The 27,024-nt window shown below is 34.2% G+C and overlaps 1 protein-coding gene across 5 annotated transcripts in view; it reads left to right on the top strand.

The window, feature by feature from the left end:
- The window catches only part of ADGRB3 (adhesion G protein-coupled receptor B3), a 714,356-nt gene that overhangs the window by 622,001 nt on the left and 65,331 nt on the right, over positions 1 to 27,024 (top strand). For all 5 annotated transcript variants that reach the window (XM_077903497.1, XM_077903496.1, XM_077903499.1 and 2 more), the window contains 2 exons: positions 21,772 to 21,922; positions 24,500 to 24,569. In XM_077903497.1, coding sequence (XP_077759623.1) covers positions 21,772 to 21,922; positions 24,500 to 24,569 — 221 coding nt within the window. The remainder of the gene's footprint in view (positions 1 to 21,771; positions 21,923 to 24,499; positions 24,570 to 27,024) is intronic.

The following is a 27,024-nucleotide window of genomic DNA, read 5'->3' as shown; positions in this document are numbered from 1 at the left end:
CCTGCAGCCCTGCTTCTCCCTCTCCCTCTGCTGTCCCCTCTGCTGTTCCCACTGTAAAAGATTTACATCTCAAAGTAGCCAAGAAAAAGTTTATAATTCCAAGTTCTCTAAAGTAAATACTCTGAGGAAAGGGAGGTGACCTATAGTCAGGAAGACGCCTATCTGAAGTTTAGTCAGGTTACCCTCCTTACTAGTCTGTCCTGCAGTTCTTAACACTCAACACATTCCTTCTTACAAAGTTTGGGCCTTTATTTACTTCCTTTTCTATCACCTGATCCTTTTTGGAGGCCATTTCATCTCAAGTTTGCCTTTTATGCTCATTTTCACCCTAAATCTTCTCTCCTACAGGATAACAGAAACGATTTTTTTTTTTTTTTAATTTCACATAAAACTAACCTCTGTCTGAAGGACCATTTGTTTAATGAGAGGCCTGGAAAAAGTAGCTTTTATATTTCAAGAGTTTGGGGTTTGGTTTAGTCACAAAATAGAACCCCATCTTCAGCTTAATAACGGTCTTCTGTGAATTATGACTCTCTTCTCAAAGATACTCTCCTTGACCTCAGGGTGCTTTCCCTGCTCTGCGAATAATGTCAACTCTGCGTCTATTTGGGACTTACCTTACACATTTATCTGCTTTTAACTTTTCTTTCTGTTTTGTTCTTCTTTCAATAATATTTTAATCAAAAATGTCCACCAAATCATAAATTAAAAAAAAAAAAAACAAACAAAACACAAGGTTGTGTACTTATTTTCTAATTTTCAGGTTGAACCAAAATTTTAACACTTGGTTTATAACTGAAGAGCAAAGCAATTTGAACATTTTAAACCTTGGGTTGTTGATGTTGTAGATTTTCTCCTTAAAGATTACATTTTGTGGATAATTAAATCATCATGGAAATCCCATTTATTTTCTTCAGACTTTGAATCAAAACAGAAATATAACATGCACATAACCCGAATATATTAAAGAAGTTTAAACCCCTGATCCTAGTACTTCAAAGACTTGCAAAAAATAAAAAGATTTTTAAAGAGAAAGTTAAAATGTTCTTTTCTCTCCTGGATAATATGTTTCTTAGACTCTTTTCCTACTAGCAGTGGGAATATGGTAAAAATAGCTACTGGATGTTAATAAAAATGAAACTAGTTATTTTAGATGCTGCAACTTTTTGTCATCTTTATGTTTTAACTCTATTGATTTGGAATCTTAGGTACCTTAAACTCAAGGAAAATCTATGATTTTGCTTCTTTCAGAGTTATCTTTCAGTGTTTGTATGTCAAAGCTACATGTCCCCATGTTTCTTCTTTTTCATTTTTGTCATACTGAATGCAGCAGTTAACTCTACAGTAGTTGGTAGTGAGTTATATTCTTGAATCCCACTTTGACTCCTCCTGTCTTCAGAGATATCCTATGTTTTTATTTTTCTCAGTTTGTCTCCCTATAGACAGGGCAGTTATTTCTATCAACAATTTTCAACTTTGAAGATATGTACTAGTCTTTCTATTTTTAAAAAATGGTTTGCACATGAAGGATCATAGCTAAGAGCATGTTTTAGTCTCCAAGTCTGTTGTGGATCATGTGTGAATCTGTAGTTTTCAAATATTTAAGAGGAAGTATGGAGTCATAGGAGCATGGGCTGAGTAGTTCAAGGAGTCTGGATTTGAATCCCAGCATACCTCATCACATTTTATGGGACCTTGATCTTGTTGCTTAATCTATTGGAGCCCCATTTTCCTTATCTGAATATGGTAATAGTAATAACAAACAGTAATACTTTCTGGAAGGATCTTTGTAAAGGTTAGAAGTAAATGCAGCTAATTACTTAGTGGAGTACCTGGCACATAGTAGCTACTCAAATCGAAACAAAACAAAGTAAAACAAAACAAAGGAATTTTAGTAGTCATTAAAAATACAATTTTCCTAAATTGTATTTCTCCTAAATATATTTGATCCTAAGACAAAGGGACATTATTTAATCCTTCTCTGATTATTTATCACAAGATGTTCAAATCGTGGCAGTTCCACAAGCCATTATTACAGTGATTATTATTTTTTTTAAAGATTTTATTTATTTATTCATAGAGATGCAGGGAGAGAAAGAGAGGCAGAGACACAGGCAGAGGGAGAAGCAGGCTCCACGCAGAGAGTCTGATGTGGGACTCGATCCTGGGTCTCCAGGATCACGCCCTGGGCTGCAGGCGGGGCTAAACCACTGTGCCACTGGGGCTGCCCAGTGATTATTATTATTCTCACAGAGTTTACTTTTCTGGTTAATAGAGATTGGTAGAACATGAGTTACTTCCCGACTAGAACTGTGAAATTATCTTTCATTTATAGTAAGTTGATGCCCTTCTGCTCTGATTGAGATGCTCCTAACTCACTTTAATCCTTTTTTAAGAACTAAGAGTCAGATTTATGTCTTTCTGCATTTAAGTTCCTTCACAGTTACTCTGGGGCCAATTAGATGAGTGTGCCAGAGTTTGTGATGGGAGGGATGGAAGGGGAGAAAAAAACAGAGTAAAACCAACTAGCTCACATAGGCACCAGACCCACGGTGTGATCACATTTGTCAAGATCTAGCTAAATAGGCCACCTGGCCTTAGACTCTTGTAAGTAATCATCATGGGGCTATTTCTTTGACCACAGAGCTTTCTCTTACTTTTCAAGGCCTTGTATAGTCTTTATCATTGATTATAAACATGTGTTCAAATTAGGGGGGGAGGGATGAGTAAATTAGTTTGAATTTTCTTTTATACCATAGAAATCCAGAGTATATTATACTATATTTTACCACAGAATTTGTCAGTGAATCCTCTAGAAACATCATAATATTATCTACATAAGCCCAATGATGTCTTGATATATTATCATCCAACACATAATTTCTTTTTAAAAGCAACATCATTAAGATTGATCTTTTGTTTTGCCTTTATCTAAAGTCTCTAGTCTTCATCATGTATAAAATATAACACGTTGCCTCTTTTTACTCTTGGAAAAAATAAGAACATCTTTTCATTTATGGATTCATTGATAACTCATATGCTAGGCAAAGTAACATATAGAGAGGTGAACTGAAAATAGAGATGCTTTAGGAAGCTTACATTCAGGGAGATAAGCTAGCCACATCAATAACCATAAATATAGAAGTGTAAAGACAGAAAGTATTCATTCATTCAGTATAATTCACTCATTCATTTATTCATTCATTCAGCAGCTGTTTTTGTTTCTTAACACAGGTCAGGCTCAATACTCAATTTTGGGGACATAATGATGACAGCAACAAAATATAGCAAATGGAAGCTCCCTCCTGATACTTTAATCCTAATGTGTATGTGGGGGTGGGAGAAGAAGTGTAGAGACAGACAATTAAGCTGTGATAATGCAATGTGAAACAGACTTATCCAGGAGAATAGCAACCAGTGGAACATACGAGAGCATATCACAGACTTTGGAGGTCAAGCAAGATTTCCCCAGAGTATCCCATCATCATATTATTCACACTCACCTGGAAATCATAACTTCTTACAATAGCCCCTATTACATTGTACTGTAATTTGTAATTTACATGACTGAAACCTTTTCCTTCTCTTCACCCTTTGTTTCTTAAGACACTGTATTAGTTAAGTTTGTAAAAATAGCCTTTTTTGTCACCAACAACTTCCTTGCTTTTCCAATTAGGCTCATACCCTAGTTTCAAAGTAGAGTATGATATACAGCTGCATCACATTCTCAGTAATGACTCCTTTTAATTGACTTTTATTTGATTCTAATAATTTATCTTAATGTCATTATCCTTTATAAAGTTATGATATTAAAGAATCAATCATATTGAAACTGATTACAAAATGTAGCTTAATTTCTTATGGATTTCAGAATCACACTTGTACCAAGTGCTACGTTTTAAACAAAGCTAAAAGATGTCTCCATGCTTGAATGATCCACATTAAAAATAAGTCAAGTTAAAAAAAAAGTGAGGTATCATAATCTTTTTTTAAAAATAATTTGTTTATTGGTATATTTTGAGTTCCATCAACATCCTATTTAAAATAGTTAAGTGAGCATTTTAACCATATCTCCTAGATTCTTTTAAACTTTTCTCACTTTTGGAAGTGCTGTACTTGACCTATTTCTGCATTATTTACTGAAACAGGTAGGAATATTTTTCCTTTTGAGCCCTCTCAATTTCAGAATCTATACTGAAAGATACTGGAAGGATCACATAGTTAGTAGTTATAATTCATTACAGGCCAACTAGACATCCCAGTGGAAGAACCAGGGAAAGTGGTCTTGCTGTTGGAGAAATAGTTGGAGTGTGTGGCTGGCCCACATGTTACTCTTTGCCACAGAACACCAAATCCCAAATAAGGTGTGAGGTGGTTCATTCCATGTTATGAATTAAATGTTAAACTCAAGTGTAAATTCTAGTGGTAATATCACACTTAGGGACAATATAAAGCCCAGGAATCTTGACTTCTGTATACTAGAAAGGCAGGGAGGAACAATGTAAAGTTTTTCTTGAGTGAGAAGTTTTAAATGTCTAAGATCTGCTCCAGTATAATTTTAGATGATATAGGTCATTCCTAGTTCAAATAGATCCACTAAGACCATTTGATGTGAAGGGAAGTAAATGAGACCTGAAATAAATCAGAAGACATGACTTTGGGTCCTTACTGTGTGACTTTGGGAAGGTCACTCAGCTTCATTGGGCATGTTCATCATACATGCATGATTACTTAGCTCAGTTCATCCATAAAATAAAAATTACAGTGCTTGTACCTGCTTTTCTTGTTAGGTATAAGGATCAAATGATACAGAGAGTATTTTTAAAGAGATTTTGTTTATTTATTTGAGAGAGAGAGAGAGGGATCTTATAAGAAGGGGAGAAGGGGCAGAAGGAAAAGGAGAAGCAGACTCCCCACAGAAGAGAGAGCCAGATGTGGGGCTCCATCCCAGGATCCTGAGGTCATGACCTTAGCCAAAGGCAGATGCTTAACTGACTGAGCCACCCATGAGTCCCAAGGTAGAGTATTAAAGTTCTATTTAAAACTTACTGTACTTCACAGATATTATTGCTAAGTGACGGGGATTTAGTGGAGTTAGGAATATAAAGTTCAGAGACTATTAAATAAAATGTGAATATTTGGATTGACTTCAGAGCTTGGAAAATAAGTATAATTTATTCCAGTTGGCTCTTCAGTCACATTTAAGCACAATATATAATATTTTATCAAGAGAGAGCATGATAATACATGTTTGTCTTTTATGTACTGATACCAAATGTAATATTTAGGCTAAACTTTGGCTCTAAATTATAGGAAAAATCCAAAACGAGAGCGATATAAAAAAAGATAAAAGCTTATTTCATGTTTACATAAATGTAGGCAGCTCCCTGATCATATTTCCTTCTGAATTTTTCTGACTTGCAATCTCCACCTCAGTGTCCAAGATTGCTGTTCTAGCTCCAGCCGTCATGTAAACATTCCATCTGATAACAAAGGGGAAAAAAGAAAGAAGAAAAAGATACTTTCCAAGGTCTCCCATACTGTTCTCATTAATCTTCTCTTGGCAAGAATCTAATTATATGACCTTAAACGAAAGGATGGGAAATCCACTTTTTATTCTGGATTGCCCTACAGATACTACTTTTTTTAAGGTTCTGTTATGTGGGTAAGGAGTGAGCAAGGATTGGGGAAGCTGGTCTTCTCTACAACAATGATGAAAAATTCCTCACAAGTATCTTTAAGCAAGAGCATATATATTTAGAACAAAAGCTTCCTTGAAATTATTCATAAGAGTTATTTTCTTAATTTTTTCATGCAATAATTATTTACTAGATAAAATTTATGTGCTAGATATTCCACTGGACTAAATAAAAAGAAAACAAACCTGACCCCAAGAAGCTATAACCAATGAAATAAGCAAAGAATAGGAGTTTCCAACAAATAATAGGATAATACAAGAGAAAGTGATTTTGAATTCTTGGAGGAAAAAAAAGGTGTTGCATTGTTTTGAGACACAATCATTATGTGCTATAGTCATGCATTAAATGGGATCCTAGAAACCTGAAAGGATGTGTATTCCTCTCAAAGTACTTCATTTACTACAGGAGAATATTTCATGCACTGAGAAACTATAATTGAGAACTGAATATGAATCATAATCTGATTCCTTTTAGAAATATACACTTGGCATATTCATATTGAACTGAATAAGATAAATAAGTAGGTACTTAGAAAAGACAGACATTATTTATACAATATTAGCTTGATTTGAAATGATTCAGTTATTTATAAAGTACCCTATTTGGTTCATTTGAATCAAGTCGATTCTGCACAAAGCTCTCTTCCTTGTGGAATCCTGGCATTAAGACGTTGTGGTCAAAGTAGGAGGACAGGTTGTTAGATGTAATTGGATTCTCTTTCTTCTCTCTTTCCTGCTCCAATACTAACTTTGACTACTGCCACGCCTCTCCTCAGAAGGCAAAAATGTATAGAGAAGAATAGAGGGAGGCAAGGTTGGAGGTGGGGTGAGAGGAACAGTTTTCACCCTCTTAAAATGAGGAGAATGAAATTATAGCTCTTTGGGGAAGACTGGGAACACATTTCAACTCCTTCTCCACCCCTCCTCACCCTCTCCCTGTCACCCTTGGGCCCAGATCTCTTTTTCTCTCCCTATGCTACTGTTATACTTGTGAGTAAAAATGGAGGGAGTTTCTCAGCTCATCCACATTACTTTAAACTGTATAATTTAAAGTCATGATATAAGAATAGAAGACTATACTTAAAATATTTGGTAAAATCTATTTTTGACATAGTGGTCTTTGGGATTTTGCTTCTATTTTCCTCTTGACACTTTTTACTGCTTTGGTTATAATAAAAATTTTAAATATGATAAGAGGAAATGATACAAAGCAGGACATGTCCTGTTGAAACCAAAGGAGATTCATAATAAAGCTTGGGGTCAACCAAGAAACATTGTGATCCAGTTGTCACCATTCCTAAACAAAGTTCAGGGTTATTGTGTAATACACTACTAATTTTTTAACGTTGTAAAAATAAAGTAAAATAATGTACTTCCTGGGGTGCCTGGGTGGTTCAGTCAGTTGAGCATCCAGCCATTGATTTGGACTCAGGTTATGATCTAGGGGTTGTGAGATCAAGCTCCCCATCAGGCTCCCCACTCAGTAGAGAGTCTACTTAAGATTCTCTCCTCTCCTGCTCCCTTCCTCCCTCCCTCTCTCTCTCTCTCTCTTTCTCTCAGATAAAAATTTTTAAGAAATGTATTTCCTTCCTCCTTTCAATCAACTTTTTGCTAGTCTTGATTAGGGTCTGGATTTAAAAGTGAACCATACTAATAAAATTCAGTTATATTTTATATTTCTTTTTAGTTATATTTTATATTGATAAAAGAAATTAATTTTAGCAATCTATTTTATTAAAAAAGTAAATTCAGAATTTGAAGTATCCTTATTTTCTTTACTCATTACAGTAATCCATTTTAAACACACACATATGTCATGATTGCTTGCAAGCATGTTTTTATAAGTATGTAATTCTTTATATTTTTGTGTAAAATGTTTAAAACTTGCCTCATACAGGATTTTTCATATACTGGGTACTCAGTAAATATTTTCACCCTAAATTCCTCAATGATACAACCTTTTAAGACATGGTAAAGAAAAAGATCTGATTAGGGTTTGCCTAGACTAAACTGTTCTTTTCCAATAAATGAATGTCTTCCAAAAAGGTATTTATAGCCATTGCTTATAAAAGTAATGGTACTGGAAATAGTTTGTTTTGCCATCTGTTATTTTTGCCAATAAGAATTATAGTACTCTGACCATAGTCATCTTTTCCACCTGCTGAGAAACTGAGACTCTAGCCTGGTAGGATTCTAAACTTTCAAAGGTAATTGTTTATTAAAAGATAAGAAGCAACTTGAGACCCTTCTTCAGTCTTGCTTCAGTACAAGGGATTTGTTACATTGTGATTTCAGCATTTCCCAACCAATGGACGAAAATCTTGATTTGTTCTTGGTAGAAGCTTCCATTATTTCCTATAGTGCTGGTTTATATCTTCTTAGGCCTAGTAGTAAAGGAATGTGTCATGAGTAGTCAAAGGGGGAAGAATATGGAACTATGTACCAGATGATCCATTAAAACAGGAACCCAGATAAAACCCCTCTAGAAAAATAGTAAAATCAGTATTTCTTTACTTTTGCAGGAGACTAAAATTCATGATTTCAGAGGTGGTTGGAGGGAGATCTGTGCTAAAGTCTTTGGTTTTGAGCTGATACATGCATGATTACTGAGCTCAAAGAGGCTTCAATGCTGCCTGGCATTTCCATGTTATCTGGTTTTCCAGTTATCAACAAAGAATTTCTGGTCTGTTCAAATGTATTTAAACCATTTATCTCATTTTTACAGCTTTAACTTTAACAATGGACTCCACTCCTATTCCAAAGAGAATTTGTTAGCCATCCTGTTACCTTCCCAGTACATTTATCTTATCTACATTTTCACCTAGACATTGTTCCTTTTTACATGTTTTAAGTCAAGAAAGGATTTTCTTTTTATCAAAGGCCAGTTCTTCTCATGCACTTTAAATTTCATTTTTATCAGATTTCTTCTGTAGTTGATGCAATCAGTTATATTTCCTGATTCAGTTCCTTTTTTTTATTGGAGTTTGATTTGCCAACATATAGTAAACACCCAGTGCTCATCCCGTCAAGTGTCCCCATTCAGTTTCCTTATTTGATTCTTCACTTAACATTTAACATATTTTAGTATTTCTTATTGTAAAAAATCTTCGATTCAGCTCTCCTTGTAATTATTATTAAAACACTGATGACTACAACACATATTTATTTAGGACTTAGTATATGCCAGGTATATTCTAAGACCTTTCTTTTTTTAATTTGTAGAGGAGAAAGAACAGGAACATCTTGTCATACTTAGCTCTGGAGCTTCACTTCCTTCTTTTCAAAGAAGGTAGATCCAGTAGAAGGGTGGTCTCTTCACAGAAATCTCCCTCTGTCACTAATAGTTTAGGAGAGAGTAATGATGGCCCCATCTAAGGTCATGGAAATAGAGAGGTCAGTGAAGTCATTACACAAAACGAGAAACTAGCTTAATGGGGAAAGTGAAAAGTTAATTATTAGACATGTTGGGTTTGAAATATCTGGGGTTGGGTGGCTCAGAGATAAGCAACTAGGGATTTAAAAGGTAAACACGTATGGAACTATCCAATCTCAAGGTTGACATTGGTATTTTGGAGTAGGAGTTCTTTGAGATCTCCCTAAATCACCATTCCCAGAGTTCTATAACTGGCCCAATTATAGTATTTAGCATAATTCAACTATTGTGGTTGTTCAACATCAGGTGTTTCCCTTCAGATATCTGGAGAAATCCAGAGGACAAGATCAAATGATAATCTGCCTTTTTTCCAAAATACCATCAAGGCCAGCATTACTCTATTTTGTTCTTTTTCTCCCCACATCTTTCATTGTTAGCTATTTGATTCTGTTTTCAAAGCAGGTTATATAAGGAAGTCTATCAGTTCTAACATCATTCTAAATTAAAATATGAATGCATAGCAGAAGGCTCCATTTTCATTACTCTTTCCAGAACTTTAGGAACTAGTGAAGACTAGATAAGTTACTCAAATGGGTTAAGAATTTACATGAATGGTCATTATTGTTTAATGCTTTTTAGAACCCACTGAGAACTAAGCACTTTACATTTATTATGTCTAATTTTAAGGTAACCCAATGTAGTAGATACTTTACCTCTCATCTTACAGATCAAAGACTTTGAGGCTGTCAGAAGTGAATAATTTGTGCAAGGTCACACATTTGGTAGCTTCCATTGCTAGGAGTCAGTCTGCGATTGTTCAAGTTGCTAATTGTGAACCCTGCCTGCACATTAGAATTACCTGGGGATCCTTACCAATGCTAATACAGAAGCTCCACCCTCAAATGATTAGATCATAATCTTAGGGAATAGTACTTATAGATCCACATTTTTAGAGCTCCCCAGGTGATAACACTGTGCAATCAAGGTTGAAAACTGCCTGCCTCTGACGGTTAGGACCTTTTCATACTATGCCACCTCTGTATCAAAAATTATTTTTTTAAGATTTTATTTATTTATTCATGAGAGACACGAGAGGCAGAAACACATGCAGAGGGAGAAGCAAGGTCCCTGCAGGGAGCCTAATGTGGGACTCAATCCTAGGACCTCAGGATCACTTCCTGAGCCAAAGGTGTCCCCAAAAACTCACTCAACCACTGAGCCACCCAGGTGTCCCCAAAAACTATTTTCATTCTATATTGAAATAATCTTGTGACACCAAGTCTGACTGCTGATTAAACTTGATAAATAGAATAAACAAATGTCTTCTTGATATAAAAGTGTTACTTTCCTTTGCCTTCCAAATCCACAAGAAATATTTTGTCTAAAAATCTCAGAAACAGAGCTACAGAGTTTTGTTTGCTCTGCTTGATACAAGTTGAAGGCAACCTTGTATTTTCATTCCGACTATCCTTTTTTGAGTGACTAGATATGGTACTTAATTATACCAGAGGATATAAATCCACTGACTATTGATTTTCTCTTCAGTTATAGAACACAGTATAAATCAATTCCTAGAAATATCTTAGAGCTTATAATACATTTTAAAATTTCTGAATTATTAGTAAAACTTTAGTTGAACTCTTGGCCTTATTTAGCAAGTGACTTAATTATATTTCATTTTGAATAAAATTGTTATTTTCTAAGCTTGGAGATAACAGTGTATAATGCAGCATCTGCTGTGTATGATGTACAAATGTTTGGACTCCCAAAGGACGCATTTCAAAGACTCGGATTTTCCTGTTATGTGTGACAAACTTTCCAAGGTCTTCAAAATATGAACACGTTTTCTGCAAGATACATCTTTTTGACATCTGTGAAACAGATTTTTATCTCTATTGACATCTAACTAGCATTTCTTTTCTTTTTAATAATAATGTTTTATTTTAATATGAAATTATAAAAATCTAGCAATTAAAAATTGTTATTGTTTGAGGTACTCATCTATCAATTGCTTGTATTTCTTCATTAATTATTTCATATCACACATGGCTTTATATTAGCAATTTCTGGTTTTCCAAAGCTTTTTAATTTTTTTCAAAAAAGATGGATCAGAGAATGTTTCCTCATCATAGCTTTGTGCCATAGTTTTTAAGCAAGTGTTGCAAGTTTTTAATGGTGAAACAAGAGTTTTCAAGAGAAAACTAAAGCCTTATCAAATCTCTTCTATTGATATTTTCCATTATATACAAGAGGAAGAATGAACAGATTCAGTATTTGGATCTATGAGAGACGTTTGTCAGTTGTCTACAAATGACATTGCTGTTGATATAGCAAGTGACAGGAGCTATGGAATGAGCCTTTAATTTAATTTTATGAAATGATGAAGATGATAGGCACAATGCCCCCTGGGCATCTTATTGGGATTAAGGTGCTCTATCCAGAAACCTCAAACTACATTTGCACCTATGTTGATGGAATCTTCATAACCAAAACTATACTTTTAAATGGTACATTCTTCTGTTGGTAGTGATTTTGGAAAAAAAAAAAAAACTTAATCATTTAATGTCAGTTTTGTTTGTATATTATAACATCTTTTTATTTATTATCTACATACTGCTATTTCAAAACAATTTGTACTGGCTTGAAAGGATATAGTATAATCATAGTAATATAAATATCAGCAAAATCACAGGAAAGGGCAATATGTTGTAATGAAAAGAGCATATGCTCCGTCATTTGCTAATTGTGTAACTTCAGACGAGTTATTTAACCTCTCTGAGCTTCATCTCCTCATTTATAAAATATTTACCTTACAGCATTGTTGCAAAAAAATTGTTGTTTACAGACTTAAAATAAGTTACTGTGAGAGTGAAATAAGTAAGGTAATGGATAAAAAGGGCTTGCACAAAGATAACAGAAGACTGTCTTTGAAATCACGATAGTGATGAACCAGAATTTCTTCCCATAGCATCATTCACATGTAAGGAGTTACAGGTGCATCTCAAAATTATATTGTATATGTCTTGTACTTGTTTTTATTCCACATGAATATCAAGATATACATATTTATAATTTTTTCTAGTTTTATTAATAACTGACATACATCACTATAAGTTTAAGGCATTTGGTGTGATGGCTAGATTTGGCATATATTGTGAAGTGATTACAACGGATTCAGCCAAAATCACCTATCTTCTCATAGAAATACAATGAAAAGAAGAAAAAAAAATGAAGAAAAAAATTCTCCTTGTGATGAGAACTCTTAGGATTTACTCTCAACTTTCCTATATGTCATATAGCAGTGTTAACTCTAGTCATCATGTTGTCTGTTTATTATAGACAAATTAGTGTGTGAGTGAAGGAAATTATCTAAATAATTCAAATGAGAATTGCTTCATATGGAGGAATGATTTCAGCTTGTCTAAGATTTTTAAATGTTGCAGTAACTTCAATAATTCTTGATTTCTCCATAAATACTGCAATTAAAGTATGCAGATATTGGTACTGTTTGAGAGTTTCTAAATATTCTACTGAAATGTTTCATCTCAAAATTCTGTTTTTCTTTTTTCTTTTTCTTTTTTTTTTTTTTTTGCTTCTGCTCTTTGATTTATTTTTTACTGGTGTTCAATTTACTAACATACAGAATAACCCCCAGTGCCCGTCACCCATTCACTCCCACCCCCCGCCCTCCTCCCCTTCTACCACCCCTAGTTTGTTTCCCAGAGTTAGCAGTCTTTACGTTCTGTCTCCCTTTCTGATATTTCCCACACATTTCTTCTCTCTTCCCTTATATTCCCTTTCACTATTATTTATATTCCCCAAATGAATGAGAACATACAATGTTTGTCCTTCTCCGACTGACTTACTTCACTCAGCATAATACCCTCCAGTTCCATCCACGTTGAAGCAAATGGTGGGTATTTGTCATTTCTAATAGCTGAGTAATATTCCATTGTATACATAAACCACATCTTCTTTATCCATTCATCTTTCGTTGGACACCGAGGCTCCTTCCACAGTTTGGCTATCGTGGCCATTGCTGCTAGAAACATCGGGGTGCAGGTGTCCCGGCGTTTCATTGCATTTGTATCTTTGGGGTAAATCCCCAACAGTGCAATTGCTGGGTCGTAGGGCAGGTATATTTTTAACTGTTTGAGGAAACTCCACACAGTTTTCCAGATTTCTAGCAAAAGCAAGCTTCTCTGAATTTTCTCTATTCCATAGAATTTTTTTATATCCTATATCTTTCATCAAAAACATTTTCTTTTTTGCTTTTTGAAATATTTACATAATAGGTATCTATGATTGCTTATTTTAAAATGCTGACACCTTTTGATTTATTTGAATGTTGGGAATAAGGTAAACATAGCATTTTGTTCTTAGAAACCTTGAAAGTCTGCCAAATGAAAAGAATAAATAACTATATTTTACACTTTAAGAAATTCATCTCAGTACTAATGTAATATATTTCTAGTTGGACTTAAGGAATCATTAAAATTTGAAATAAATTAGTAAAACAGACATCTTTGATAAAGAAATAGGAAACATAGATAAGCAACTTAAGAAGCAAAAAAAATAGTATTTCTTAAAATGTACAAGAACATTATATACAATCATATAGTAAGACATTGGAAAATATAAAATTTTCTGGGAAAACATATATTGCAAAAATTAATTCTAGAATTCAGTCAGACTTTTAATTAGACAGTATTCATGCTATTGTAGAATTTTAGACCCTACAGTAAAAATCTCATAATTTGTGAGAATGTTAAGGTCAAAGTCTTTTGGGGAAAGTAAAAAAATCTAAAAAATTCCATTTGTTAGATTTGGAAATTAGATAGTCATGAGTGATTCCTGTAAGAGGGAAATTCAAGGGAGATGCTAGATGGAAATAAAACCTATAAACAGGTAGTAAAGAAGCTGATGGTTATTCTAATCTTTCAAGAAATTTGATCACAATTGGAAAGAGAAAAAAACAACCCAATGAGAACTACTGTGAATAAACCAATAAAAAGAAGGTTGATTGATTAGTTGAAGATAGAGATTTCAATAGATTTGTAGGCTAAGAGATTATGTATAATCTCAGGATCTAACTAAAGGAGGAGAGTATATAGTTGACCAACTATAGGATCAAAGTGATTATGTATCAGATTTACATATATCATGCTGTTTAATCTTTACAACAGTCTCATGAGGTAGATGCTATAGTCATCATCATTTTTTTGTATGAGGAAAGAGAGGCATAGAAATCGTAAATAACAACCAGTAAATGCAGCAGTCATTGTGTGAACCCACATTGCAACTCCAGGAACCTATCTCCTAACTCTACTATGCCATACCCTGGAAAGAGAAGGGCCTGCTTCAGAAAGGAGGAAGTGGGTAGATGAAATTAAGGGAGAAATTAAGGGAGTGCAGGGAATATGAAGATAACAATAATATGAATAGTCTGCACCTCATCAGTAATGTTGAAGACGGGGTTATCTGTTTAAGAATAAGGAAGAAAGTTGAGAGGATAAAAAAAAAAGATTGTGAGGATTAGTCTATGGATATGCAAAAAATATTGTCAGAAAACAGTATGAGGTGGTAAGGAAATGCACAAGCCCTGGGGCCAGAGACAATGTTTTAACTCCTCCTCCTCGCTCATTAACCATGAGGCCTTGGCCAAGTTTCTTAGTCTCTCCAAACCCTCATGTGCAAATAGGGATGATAATCATCTGACTACATATTATTCTGTTTTATATCATTGGAAAAACACTCTATGCTTCTCTCTTTTTTCTAGACTTTCTGGACTATTCTTTGGTTTTCTCTGTGATTTAGAATTAACTTGTCAAACTAAAGGAAAAAAATTAAGATTTGATTGGAATTGTTTTGAATATATTTATCAGTTTGGGAAAAATTGACATTTGTAGGACACTGATTCTCTAATACATACATGTACATAATAAATTTTTCTATTTAATGGTAGCTTGTTTTGTGTCCTTTAATTAAATGTTATGATTTTCTTTATTTTTTTTAAGATTTTATTTATTTATTCATGAGAGACACATAGAGAGAGGGAGAGACAGAGACACAGAGGGAGAAGCAGTCTCCATGCAGGGAGCCCCACATGGGACTCGATCCTGGGTCTTCAGGATCAGGCCCTGGGCTGATGGTGGTGCTAAACCGCTGAGCCACCCAGGCTGCCCAATGTTATGATTTTCTGCATATATTTTTTAACCGTATTTGAGTTATTTTATGATTTCTGTTGGCATTATGAATAGGACCTTTTCTTTCATCTGATAATTTTTCCCCAGTGATTTTGTTTTGTAGGCGCAGTTTCTTTTCTGTTTCTGAAGAACTTAGACTGTTTTTTGAAGTTTTTATTTTTCTGTTACCTCTATAGTTTCTCTGCACTCCTCCACTTTTTCTTTTCTTGGCCTTTTTCTTTTTTTCCATGTTGGAAGATTTTTTTCAATTATCGGAATATCCTTGGCTGTGTATTCATATATAAAAACAAGGCCCTAAAAAGTGACTTGAAGTTCTATGGGTAGATGGACTTATTGAAAGGTAGATTTCATAGTGTTAGTGAAGGATGAGCCAGCATATGAAGATTTATCCCCCTCTGGGGGTGAATTCTAATCTCTGACCTGCTGACATTCTGGGAACAGAAGTAAGGAGAAAATGAGAGGAGGGTGCTTAGAGTTTAATATTATACTTGTATCTGGATTGTACACCTACCCATTAATGAAACTGATGCTTGGGTTCAGAACCCACTCAATTTTCCAGAGACTCACCTCCTTATGACAGTGCAGGACTGTACTGAGTTTGGGAGGAAACAGAGTTTCAGCTTTTCTGTATATAGATTTTCATCCAGCCTCTATCTTTTTCAGCCCCATGCAGAGTCCTCCTTCTGTTTCTGGTCCCTATTGTTTCCAAGTATTAAAACCTTCTGAAGGCCTGCAGAGTGAATTTGGTCCATTGCCATCAATATTTCCATCGCTGACTCCCATACTCTATAAGCACTTACACTATCACATTTTCTGCTACTCTAAGTCAGTTAAGTCTTCTTCTCTCAACATCTGAATTTGCCAACATCTTGAGTTCACTGTTGTCTACTGCCTGTTCTTTTTACTGTGTCTTAATAACTTGGTAATTTTAACATGATTTGGAAGGGAGAGGAGAGATAAAGTTTTTGTGCATTTATCTTGTATCTAGCCAGTTTGTTGATTCTTCTTATTATTTCTAACAATTTAAAAATAGATCCTCTTGGGTTTCTTAATAAGGAGATATATTTCTTTTTTTTAAGTTTTTATTTAAATTCCCGTTACACAAAGTGTAGTATTTGTTTCAAGTATACAATTTAGTGATTCAACACTTATGTACAATACCCAGTACTCATCACAACAAGTGCACTCCTTGACCCACATCACCTATTTAATTCATCTCACCACTCACTTCCCCTTTGGTAACCATCACTTTGTTTCCTATAATTTAGAATTTGTTTCTTGATTTGCCCCCTCTCTCTTTTTTCCCTATGATCATTTGTTTTGTTTCTTAAATTCCACATATGAGTGAAATCATATGGTATTTGTATTTTCTGACTTATTTCACTCAGTGTAATACTCATTAGGACCATCCATGTCTTTGCAAATGGCAAGATTTCATCCTTTTATGGCTGAGTAATATTCCACTATATACCACTTCTTTATCCATTTGTCAGTTGATGGACATTTGGGATCTAGCAAATCTAGAGATTTGCACTTCTCTTTATTGACTCAAATGATACAGAAATGCTAATTCAGAGAGATACATGCACCCTCATGTTTAATAGCAGCATTGTCAACAATAGCCAAACTATGGAAAGAGCCCAAATTTCCCATGACTTTCTGAGAGATTCATAGTAAGTCTTTCATTATAAACATAGTTTGACAGTTTATTCCAATAGTTTTCTTCGTTTTTGTTTCACATATTTTGAAAAATTCTTAGAGGTGTGTTGTTTCGGAAACTTCTTTATGACTTCTTTCTTTTATCACTGTGAAAAGTCCTTCATCTTTTAATGCTTTTTTTCAGTATTAATGTTGTGACATCTGATTTTTGCATGTTAACATTTGCTTAATGTAGTCCTTTTCAATCTCTTTATTCCTAATCTTCCTGTGTCATTGGGTTTAGATATGTCTCTTTAAAATACACTACTAGATTTTGATTTTTTTATCTAATATAAAAGTCCTCAACTTTTATATAATGAGTTTAAAATATTCCCATTGCTATAATTTCTGATATCCTTGGAATTTTGTTATTTTTTTCATTTATCATATTTTCTAGCTTATTTTTGTTCCTGTGCCCACCCTTAATTAGGCTAATTTTTTTCTTTTTTTTTTTTTTTTGTTTTAATTTTTTTCTTTAGTTCTGTTTTTCTCTACTATATTATAAATATATTATTTGTTTCTATATTTTGTGGTTACCTTAACATTGCTAATATAAATGTTCAAACATTTTTCTAACTTTAGAGTTAATTAGTATCTCTCACATACCTAAGAACAACAACAAAAAGGCTTAGCGTACTTTTATTTTCTCCTGATCTTATCTCTCATATTTTAACCTTCATTAATATTATTTTAAATTTGATAGCTAAGTGGTTGTATTTTAAAAATTAAAACATGTTTAGTCAAGCTTTTAAATAAACATTTTAAGACTTTATTTTATTACTCTCTTTGCTACCCATTATGTCTTTTTTTTAAATTTTTATTTATTTATGATAGTCACACAGAGAGAGAGAGAGAGGCAGAGACACAGGCAGAGGGAGAAGCAGGCTCCATGCACCAGGAGCCCGACGTGGGACTCGATCCCGGGTCTCCAGGATCGCGCCCTGGGCCAAAGGCAGGCGCCAAACCACTGTGCCACCCAGGGATCCCCCCATTATGTCTTTTATTTCATTCACTCCTCCTGTAATTTCTTATTATTATTGGTTTATATCATCTAGCAGTTCTTTCAGAGAGAATCCTGATGTAGTAAACTTCAAAGTTCCTTTAAATCTAAAAATATCGTTATTTCTTCCTCTCACTTGAATAGTTTTGGTGGGTGTAGAATTGTATCTTCAAAGTTATTTTCCCTTAGAATGCTTAAGATATTATTCTACTGTCTTCTTGTATCCTGGGTTGCAAGGAATCTGATGTCAATTTGATATTTAGTTCTTTGTGAGTAATCTTTCTTTTGACTCTGACAACTTTTAAGATTTTCTCTTTATTCTTGATATTCACAAATTTCATCACAACATATCGTGGTGTGTGCGTGTGTGTGTGTGTGTGCGTGCACGCGCCCGTGTGTGTTTTATCTTTAATTTATCCTTCAACCGAGATGATCTTTGAAGTTCTGAGAAGCTTTTCCATAATATTTCTTTAAATGCTGCTTTTCCTTAAATTTTATCTATTTTTTCCTTATGAAAGTACTTACAAACAGATGTTAGCACTGTGTGCCATCCATGTATCTTAATCCCCTACTTCCATGTCTTCATCTCTGCTTCTAATATCTTGCTTTGAGCTGGGGCATCCTTCTGTCTCCATTCATCTGCTTTGTTTTTCAGGCATTTCTCACTGTCTCCAATATATTACAGTTTATACTTCTTTACTTTCCAGTTATTTTATGAAATCTTCTCTGTTGTCCCTAAGGATTTGGAGTGAATGGTATACATGAGGGTGACAGATAATATGAACAGTGCTCAGTTTGCCAATTTCAATACCCTATTTCAATAACCCTTTCAAGTTTTGTAATATTTGTCAACAATGCTCATCAGTTGTAAAGGACCAAATTGAGGTTTGGCAAGGCAAGTATAAGCAGAAGAATTTAATGATGTGCTTGAGGTGCTAGTGAGTCTCAGGTTTAGAATGGCAAGCTGTCAAGACTCAGCTATTGTGGGAGTTGAAAGCAAACACATGGGTGAATAAGGAGAAGCTGTAAAACTGGAGGTCATGACGGTCCAATAGTAAGAAAACTGAACAAATGACAAGATATAAACCTGTTTATAGAAAAAATGAATCAGAGTTTGAGATTTATTGGTGTAAAAATCTCTCCAAGGGAGATTGATCTTTTTGGGTTGCTGTTGGGGATTTAGGTTATATGAGTGAAGAAACCAAAGAATCCTGAGCCCCAAACATTAGAATGGCCACCCTTGTGGAAACCGAGATGACAAATGTAGAAAATAAAAGAGTTTATTTGAAATGTGCTATAATAAAAGTTATATTTTTAAAAGACAGTTTAACAAATATATCAGAGGAAAAGTCATAAATATTTTCATTATGTAGAGTATTTGATTTTATACTGATTCTTCATATGATGATGAAGCAAAATGTATCTCCCTTTCTTTATTTTCCAGGAACATAAATGTTGTTATACTCTTTGTGTAAGATTAGCTTTGTGACTTCAGACCACGTTAGTCCATATATACACATTCTTTAGGTTGAGACAGCTTTTCTTCAAGTTAGAGCACTTTCTAGATATATATAAATATTCATCTCATCACAGTAGAATGCTATTGCTCACAGAAATGGCTCTTATTTCTCTAGTTACTATACTTTTTTTCCACATGTGGCAGTAATATTCTTGTCCAGAGAGACATGAATTGTTGAAATAAATGTTAGTAGCCCCAAATTAGTTGTATTTCAATTTGTATTAGACTTTAAGTACATACCAAAAAGTCCCAAGGCAACAAACATAATACAGAAAGTGCAAATTAAAAGTCTCTGTATTGACACATTGAGCAGTTATCTCTTACAAAATTTCAGTGCATCCAGTATTTCACATTTAACATTTCAACATTTTTACATTGTTTTATATAATCTTATATTGATAGTTTAAAAATGGAGAAGGGATAATTTTGCTAGCACATACAATTGAGATGAGACAAACTGGTGGAAGGAAATGACAGGTGAATTATAAAGTGTAACTAGTCTTCAGGTATTAAAGGGAAGAGTTAGCTTTGAAATTCAAATTGGGATCAGGAACTACAGATCAGGAATGAGCAAAGTAGTCAGCTGCAAATATTTAAGCCTTAACTTGTAAGAAAAGTCTCAGTGTCTCAAGTATAGAAGGAATCACAGTTGGTTAAAGCTACTACATTATGCCTGAAGCAGGTGTAAGGTGCTAGAAATCCATGACTTTATCATACTGAAAGTTGCCATCTTTGTGATAATAAATCTAAGTACCTGAGTATATTTAAGGGCTACATGGAATAAGGAGTCACATGCTGAAAACTAGTAGTGCTCTTTTTAGTACTATGTTTAAAATAATGATGATTATGGCCATGATCAGTTGAAGCACATGCCTAGCACAGTGTTACTCAGCTTCTGTACATTATCTCTGAGCATTTAAAAAAACCTGGTGATGGGATCCCTGGGTGGCGCAGTGGTTTGGCGCCTGCCTTTGGCCCAGGGCACGATCCTCGAGACCCAGGATCAAATCCAATGTCGGGCTCCGGGTGCATGGAGCCTGCTTCTCCCTCTGCCTATGTCTCTGCCTCTCTCTCTCTCTGTATGACTATCATAAGTAAATAAAATTAAACCCCCCCCCCAAAAAAAAACCTGGTGAGATAAACATGGTAAAGTTATTTTTATAGGATTAAAAGAACTAAAAAGCTGAATTAACATCTGGTGAATTTCAATAGAATAAACAAATAATAGGAATAATTTGGGCCAAAATTTTACAAAGATATTCTGCGTTAGCAATATACTGGAGTGGAGGCGAGACCATGAAGGTTGTACTTTTATTTTTCTGTCAATGAGTTTTTTTATTATTTTTTTCTAGTTCTATGTTTTGCTCTTTTCAATTTTTGGAAATCACAAGTCCAAGACTGACAAAAGAAGAGAGTAGTTAGTTACTGGCTTTGATTTATGAAGACTTCATTTGAACAAGATTTATACAAAGACATTACAGCAGTAGGAAAATAAGTAGCAGTCCTTACCAAAATGAAGCTGCTCATCTTTACACATGAGTCACAAGTAACTAATGTTGGTGCATTCAGAATGATTAAGTTGCATAAAGTAAAATATCTGTGAAATCATGGCTGTGTACTGCCAGTGACTCAAAATTAACTTTTCAAAATGATTTGATTACAACACACATTGTAAGGTAATAATACAGAACAATGTATTAAGTACTTTAAAATACATATGGCTTTTTGTAGTAGGCTATTAGCCAAATCTCATTTTACAGTTTTATAGCTCTCACACTTGGAATATCTCACTTGTATAAAGGCAGTTCTTTGTTTTGGATGTCTGTTGGGATGTAATATTAACATCAATACAGATAAAACAATAAAGAATAATCACCCAAAATGGGAGAATAAAGAATATAGCCAAAGAATTATGCAAGATGTCAGTAACTTAAACACAGGACCACTCCCTGTAGTTATATTTCAAGAAAAAAAAATTCAAGTAAAGTAATAATTGTAATCTCCCCCAGGTTTTAATTTACATTTAGGCTTCTCATAAAAAATTGAACATGCAAATAGAATTAGGACTTTTTTTTAGGACTTTTTTTTCTATCACAGATATTGAATACAGCATAAAGACTGCAGGGTTTCTAATTTCTGTAAATAATTACTCTGTCACACAGAAGAGGTAGATATTTGAAATAATACCAGTGAGTTGAAGATTAACTATCCTCTGGAGGACACATGATTTCCTGCCACCACCACCATATTCAGTGTGAGTCTTTTTTATTTCCACAGAGCATCTGTACAACCACAACTGCATTTTTGCACTTTTTCTTCCTGGCTTCATTCTGTTGGGTTTTGACTGAGGCGTGGCAGTCATATATGGCTGTAACTGGAAAAATTAGGACACGGCTTATAAGGAAACGTTTTTTGTGCCTTGGATGGGGTAAGCATATTAATATATCCTTTCATGTTCTTGTTAAAATGACTTTGAACACATAATGAAGCAATAGAGTGAGATTATCCCCAGGCTACTTTTCTTTGTGTCCAATTTGATATATGGAAGTAGAAATATATGAAGCAGGTCATTTTTGAACATCCTTTGAGCATTTGAAACTTTAAAAAGGAGTAAATATTGGATGGCCATGTAGCCAGCCAGTCAGTTAAGCAATGGTGATAGCTTGGATAGCTACGAGCAGAAAAGCAAAATGGTCTCTACTAATATGTTCTGAAAATGCAAAATGTTTTAAAATGTTCTAGGCTCAAACCAGGTACTAGTCATGTTTACCAGTCATGTGTACTCCTCACAAGAAAAATTTGAAAAGTCTGTTCTGAGAGAGCTCAAAGCAATTAAGGATTACAACTATCCATGTAACAGGAAGAAAGTCATTTAGAGAATGAATGAAATCTCATAGCTAGTCAGTGGAGTCCTGAGAGGAAAAATAGAATTGTTGACAGACTGAGAATTAACTAATTATTTGCTTATCTTTATTAGGAAAAGTTCTTCTCATATTACCTTATAAAATGGACACCTTGAAGATCTGTTTTTCATAAGGCCAATTCTAATGTTTAATTAGAATTAATTAGTTTAATTAATTTAAGAAACTAGTTTCAGAAAACCTCAGAGTTTTGTCATCTTTGCCTTTGAGTTTCAGAAGACTTGAACTAAAAAAAGGGGGGGGCAGAATTTTGGGCCAAATATACAACAAATACCTGATATACCAGAAGACTAGAGAATAGGATGCTTGATGGAGTCTGAAAAATTCCAAATAAGTGCTCTTATTAAAATAATATAATAATTCATACTGGAAGAAGTAGGATCAAGATCACTTAAAGAGTATCCATCAGGTTTCAGCAAGATTCTGTCAGGTGTGATTAACATATTAGGGCTCTTTGCACAGGCAAATGGGAAAGCCATTAAGAAGAAATTGGAGAATGTATTCTATTTATACTTTCATAAAACTTTTGTCTGGATTTCATGTCAAAGACCTTCTAAAGTTAGATTGGTGTTGAATCAGGGCACACTTTTGTTAGGATTTAGTGTCATAAATCCAAGAAATATGGAATTCAGGTAAGTGACTTTCCTTAAGTATAAAGAGTGGCAATTTTCTGGATTGGTAACTAGCTTATTTAATAACATCATTACCAAAGATGGTATGAGGAGACATCTCACAGCTGATCTCTAAGTTTACAGATAATATGAAACTACTCTGGGTAGCAAAAAAGCTAAGCTGATGGTGCTAGACCATCGGGAAGTCTGAATTGGCAGATTAGTGGCATATGAATTTCATTACGGCAAAGTGAAACATAATAAATCTAGAAAAAAATTAATCTAAATTGTACAGAATGAAGTTTATTAATGCTTTAGCTATGACACAGGAGAGATTTTTTTTCTAATGAACTTGGTCTAGTCAATAAAAAAGTCAACTCTATATATGTGTGTGTGTGTATACGGGGTGGGGGAGATGTATATCTATTTAAAAATATGATGTGTCCCCCTGAGGTGCTCTCGTAGTTTTTGTCATTAAACCTCCTGAAGGAATGTGATGTCACTTGAAGAGACTCACAGAGGAGAATAGCAAGAAGGAGGGGAAATGATAGGAGGAAAGAAAACGGGTGGAAGATACTCAAGAAGATAATTAGATTATGGATTTTTCAACCTGAAAAGGCAAACATCATCTTCCTGAAAAGAAGTGATGACCAAAATAAAAAAAAATTAAAAGAAAAGCATAGATTAGGTTGAGCTCTGTTCACCAAAACACAGGGATGGTCCACTGAACTGGAGTAAGGAAAGTGTGATTCGTATAAATATAAACTAAAACTATTAGGTCAGTATTTGCACAGATATGTAGGCAGTTGAATTCCAAGAGGTACTGAGCAATGTGTGGAGTGATACCTACCTAGAAGTCCATGAACAGAAACTGTCATGTATTTTCTGACCTCCCTTCAGGATTGTTAAAAGGAGGATAATCAGGAGGCCCCAAAATTAATTCTGTAGGGCCTTTAACCGTGATCCATTCTTGTTATTATAAGTTAATCATAAAGAAAGAATTATGTGATGTGATTTACTTTTTTCTGTCTTATTGTAAGTACAACTTGATGTGGATCACTATGGGGCCAACTTGAATGTTCCACTTCTGTGATATTCCATCACTGCAGAATATCCATTTTTTGCCTTTCTGATTTTATAAGTATAAATTTCCTTTATAACAGTGTAAACCCCTAGGGAAAAAATAACTTAAAAGATATACTAAATCTCTGTTATTAGTTTCCTTTAAACCCATGTCAAATGTGGTGGTAACCTAGCAACATTTGAGAAATGCACTGAGTTAAAAAAACCTAGCTGTCGCTCTCATTTTTTTGTACTTGAAAGAAATTTTGTGATGGAAACATACTTTATGAAAGAATTCATCCAAAGGTAGTTCCTCCGATGTAAGCATTTTGAGTCTATCCTAGCTTTTCTTGAGCCAGAGTGTACAGTGATTATGGCTGAATGTGAAGTGTGACAATATTTTTCTTGCAGGTTTACCAGCATTAGTAGTGGCCACATCAGTAGGCTTCACAAGGACGAAAGGATATGGCACTGATCACTAGTAAGTCCATCCACAGTGATAAATCATGTTTATAATTAAGTAAATCATTGTATATGCTTCATTAGTCTCGGTTGGCACCGCTGATGGCTTGCATTTTGTCACTGAGTCATTAACTATGGTAGGAATTGCATTAGTACGGAATGCTGTAAGGTAGCTTCAATGCACAGAGGTTAAGAAATAAATGCTAAAGCCCTGTTCAGAGTCTTTGTTTCAGTTTCCCGTTGCTTCATGAGACCAGTGCATTTAAAAATGTTTCAATATTTACTCTGTATGTTTAATCACAAATACATTTTTTTAGAACTGAATAAGCCTTGGTGTTTACCTTTTAGAATATGATTCTGACCTGAGTTTCTGATTTCACTGCTGATAATATATATTGGTATCAACCAATATATTTGTGTCATGTTGGCTCAAGTTTTGCTGCTATGTTTGGGTAATACTAAAATTTACAGATCGGAGAATCAGTAGATTATATGTTAGAAAAAGCCTAGGCTTTGGGAGAAATTAGAGGGAAGAAAAGGGGTATGGATGGTATCAGCCCATCATAACACAGCTATAACACTGATAAATTCTATGAGAGAATTTATAAGTAAGGTTTATGTTTAATATTTAAATTGTAAAACAATACACTTTCATATTTTACTTCATCTGCTCTTTCAAGCTGCGGAGGCAGTTGAGAAGTGGAGAAAGAGATATGCACATCTTTTAGAAGCATAAATTTTTAAAGTGAGATTTTCTATTTGTCTTCAGGTTTGCAATAGGAATTACCACTAATTAGGCCTTCTGGTGGGTTCATCCAGATGGAGATTGTGCCAAGAGACATCATGTCATCTGCCTACCTGAAAGGAATTTCAAAGGAATTTTAAGAACTCATGTCATTAGAACACTTGTTTTCCCTCTGCAATCTATATTATAAACACACAAATAAGCAAATTCCCTGATAATCTCTGTTGTAGAGTCTTGCTTTCTACAGCACTATTACCTTTAAGCCATTACTTTTTACAACAGTATGATTCTTTGGTATAAATCTAGTATTTGAAAGGCACTGTGTTTGGGGTGTAGAAAGAGATAGGATTGTGGATGACATGGGTCTAACTTTTAAAGGAGTTTGTGATTAAGACTGAATATGATATAATGAGTACATATCAGTTTGAAGATTAACTTACAGAAAAATATAGTAGAAATGTAGTGGCAGTCTAAGAGACACTAGATTACAGTGTTCCATCATACTAAAGGCTTTTTCTCCAGATATTTTATTTAAAAAATAGATATCAACCCCAAAGTGGGAAAGCAGAATTTTATCTGTCCACTCTTATGGCAAGAAGAAATAAGCTAAATGCAGACTTTGAATACACACATACACACACTTTTGCATTATGTATATACTGATATATGTATTGACATGTATGTGTAGGTAGATAGACATATATACATATATATAATTTACTGGATTAAAAATTCTTTTAAAGTATAATTTATGCAGAGTAACATTCATGCTGTTCAGTGTATAGTTCTGTGAGTTTTAACAAATGCCTAGGTCAAATAACCAGAACCATAACCAATACAGGAAAAATTATTCTTAAAACAGATATTATTAATTGTTGTTAATTGTTATTATTAATTGTCATTAATTTTGGAGCCAGCATGTTGATTCTGTGGACCTAGAAGAAATATTGACCAGGTCAAATGTCAAAAATAGGTGCATGAAGTAGTGAGCATGACTCATTGCATCAACGGAGATAAAACGTTTCCTGGTGTTTTCCTTATATTGACTCTCCTGGACCATACACATGCAGATAGGCCATCTTGTGAAGCCTCCAGTGCTGAGCCCCATGTCTTCTTCATGTCCCTCTGCTGTGAGAGAATAAACGTTCTCACTCAAATGGGTTACCATGTCTCTATCAATGTAAACCTGCATCTCTTGGTGAATTTAGTAATTGGAATAAACACAGCTGCACTTATTTTTATTCAAAAGCTTATCTTTAGTGAATTTTCTTAGTAGTCTAGGGCAAAAGTAAAATCAGAAGGGGAAAACAAACAAAATACAGATTATCCATTCCCTGCAACTTTTAAACAAATTTCTCCCAATATCTCAGTGGCCTCAAGGAAGAACCCATAAATGACATATGCAAGACTCTAAAAGCATGCTGTTCTTGCTTAAAAGATTATTTGAAAATTTTCATAATGGATATAAAGCAGCATTTTACAAAACTTGTGTAATAGTCACCTTTGTACTGAAAGTCAATATCAAAACCTTACTATAAGAGTAATTTGTCTAAAATGTTTTAACTGCCTTATAATAAAAGTTTCTCTTCTGTGAAAGGTATATAGTATTTCTCACACATGAAACACTCTAATTTTAGCTTTTTCCACATTTCCCTAATGCATTTTTGTTTAATTACAAACCTTTGAAATGTGCCAAAATTCAAATGCTAAGTACGTAATTCAAGTAATT

The sequence above is a fragment of the Canis aureus genome, chromosome 7 (assembly GCF_053574225.1).
Source record: "Canis aureus isolate CA01 chromosome 7, VMU_Caureus_v.1.0, whole genome shotgun sequence".
NCBI lineage: Eukaryota > Metazoa > Chordata > Mammalia > Carnivora > Canidae > Canis > Canis aureus.
The sequence above is the reverse complement of the archived record's forward strand: the minus strand, read 5'-3'. Positions and strand labels throughout refer to the sequence as shown.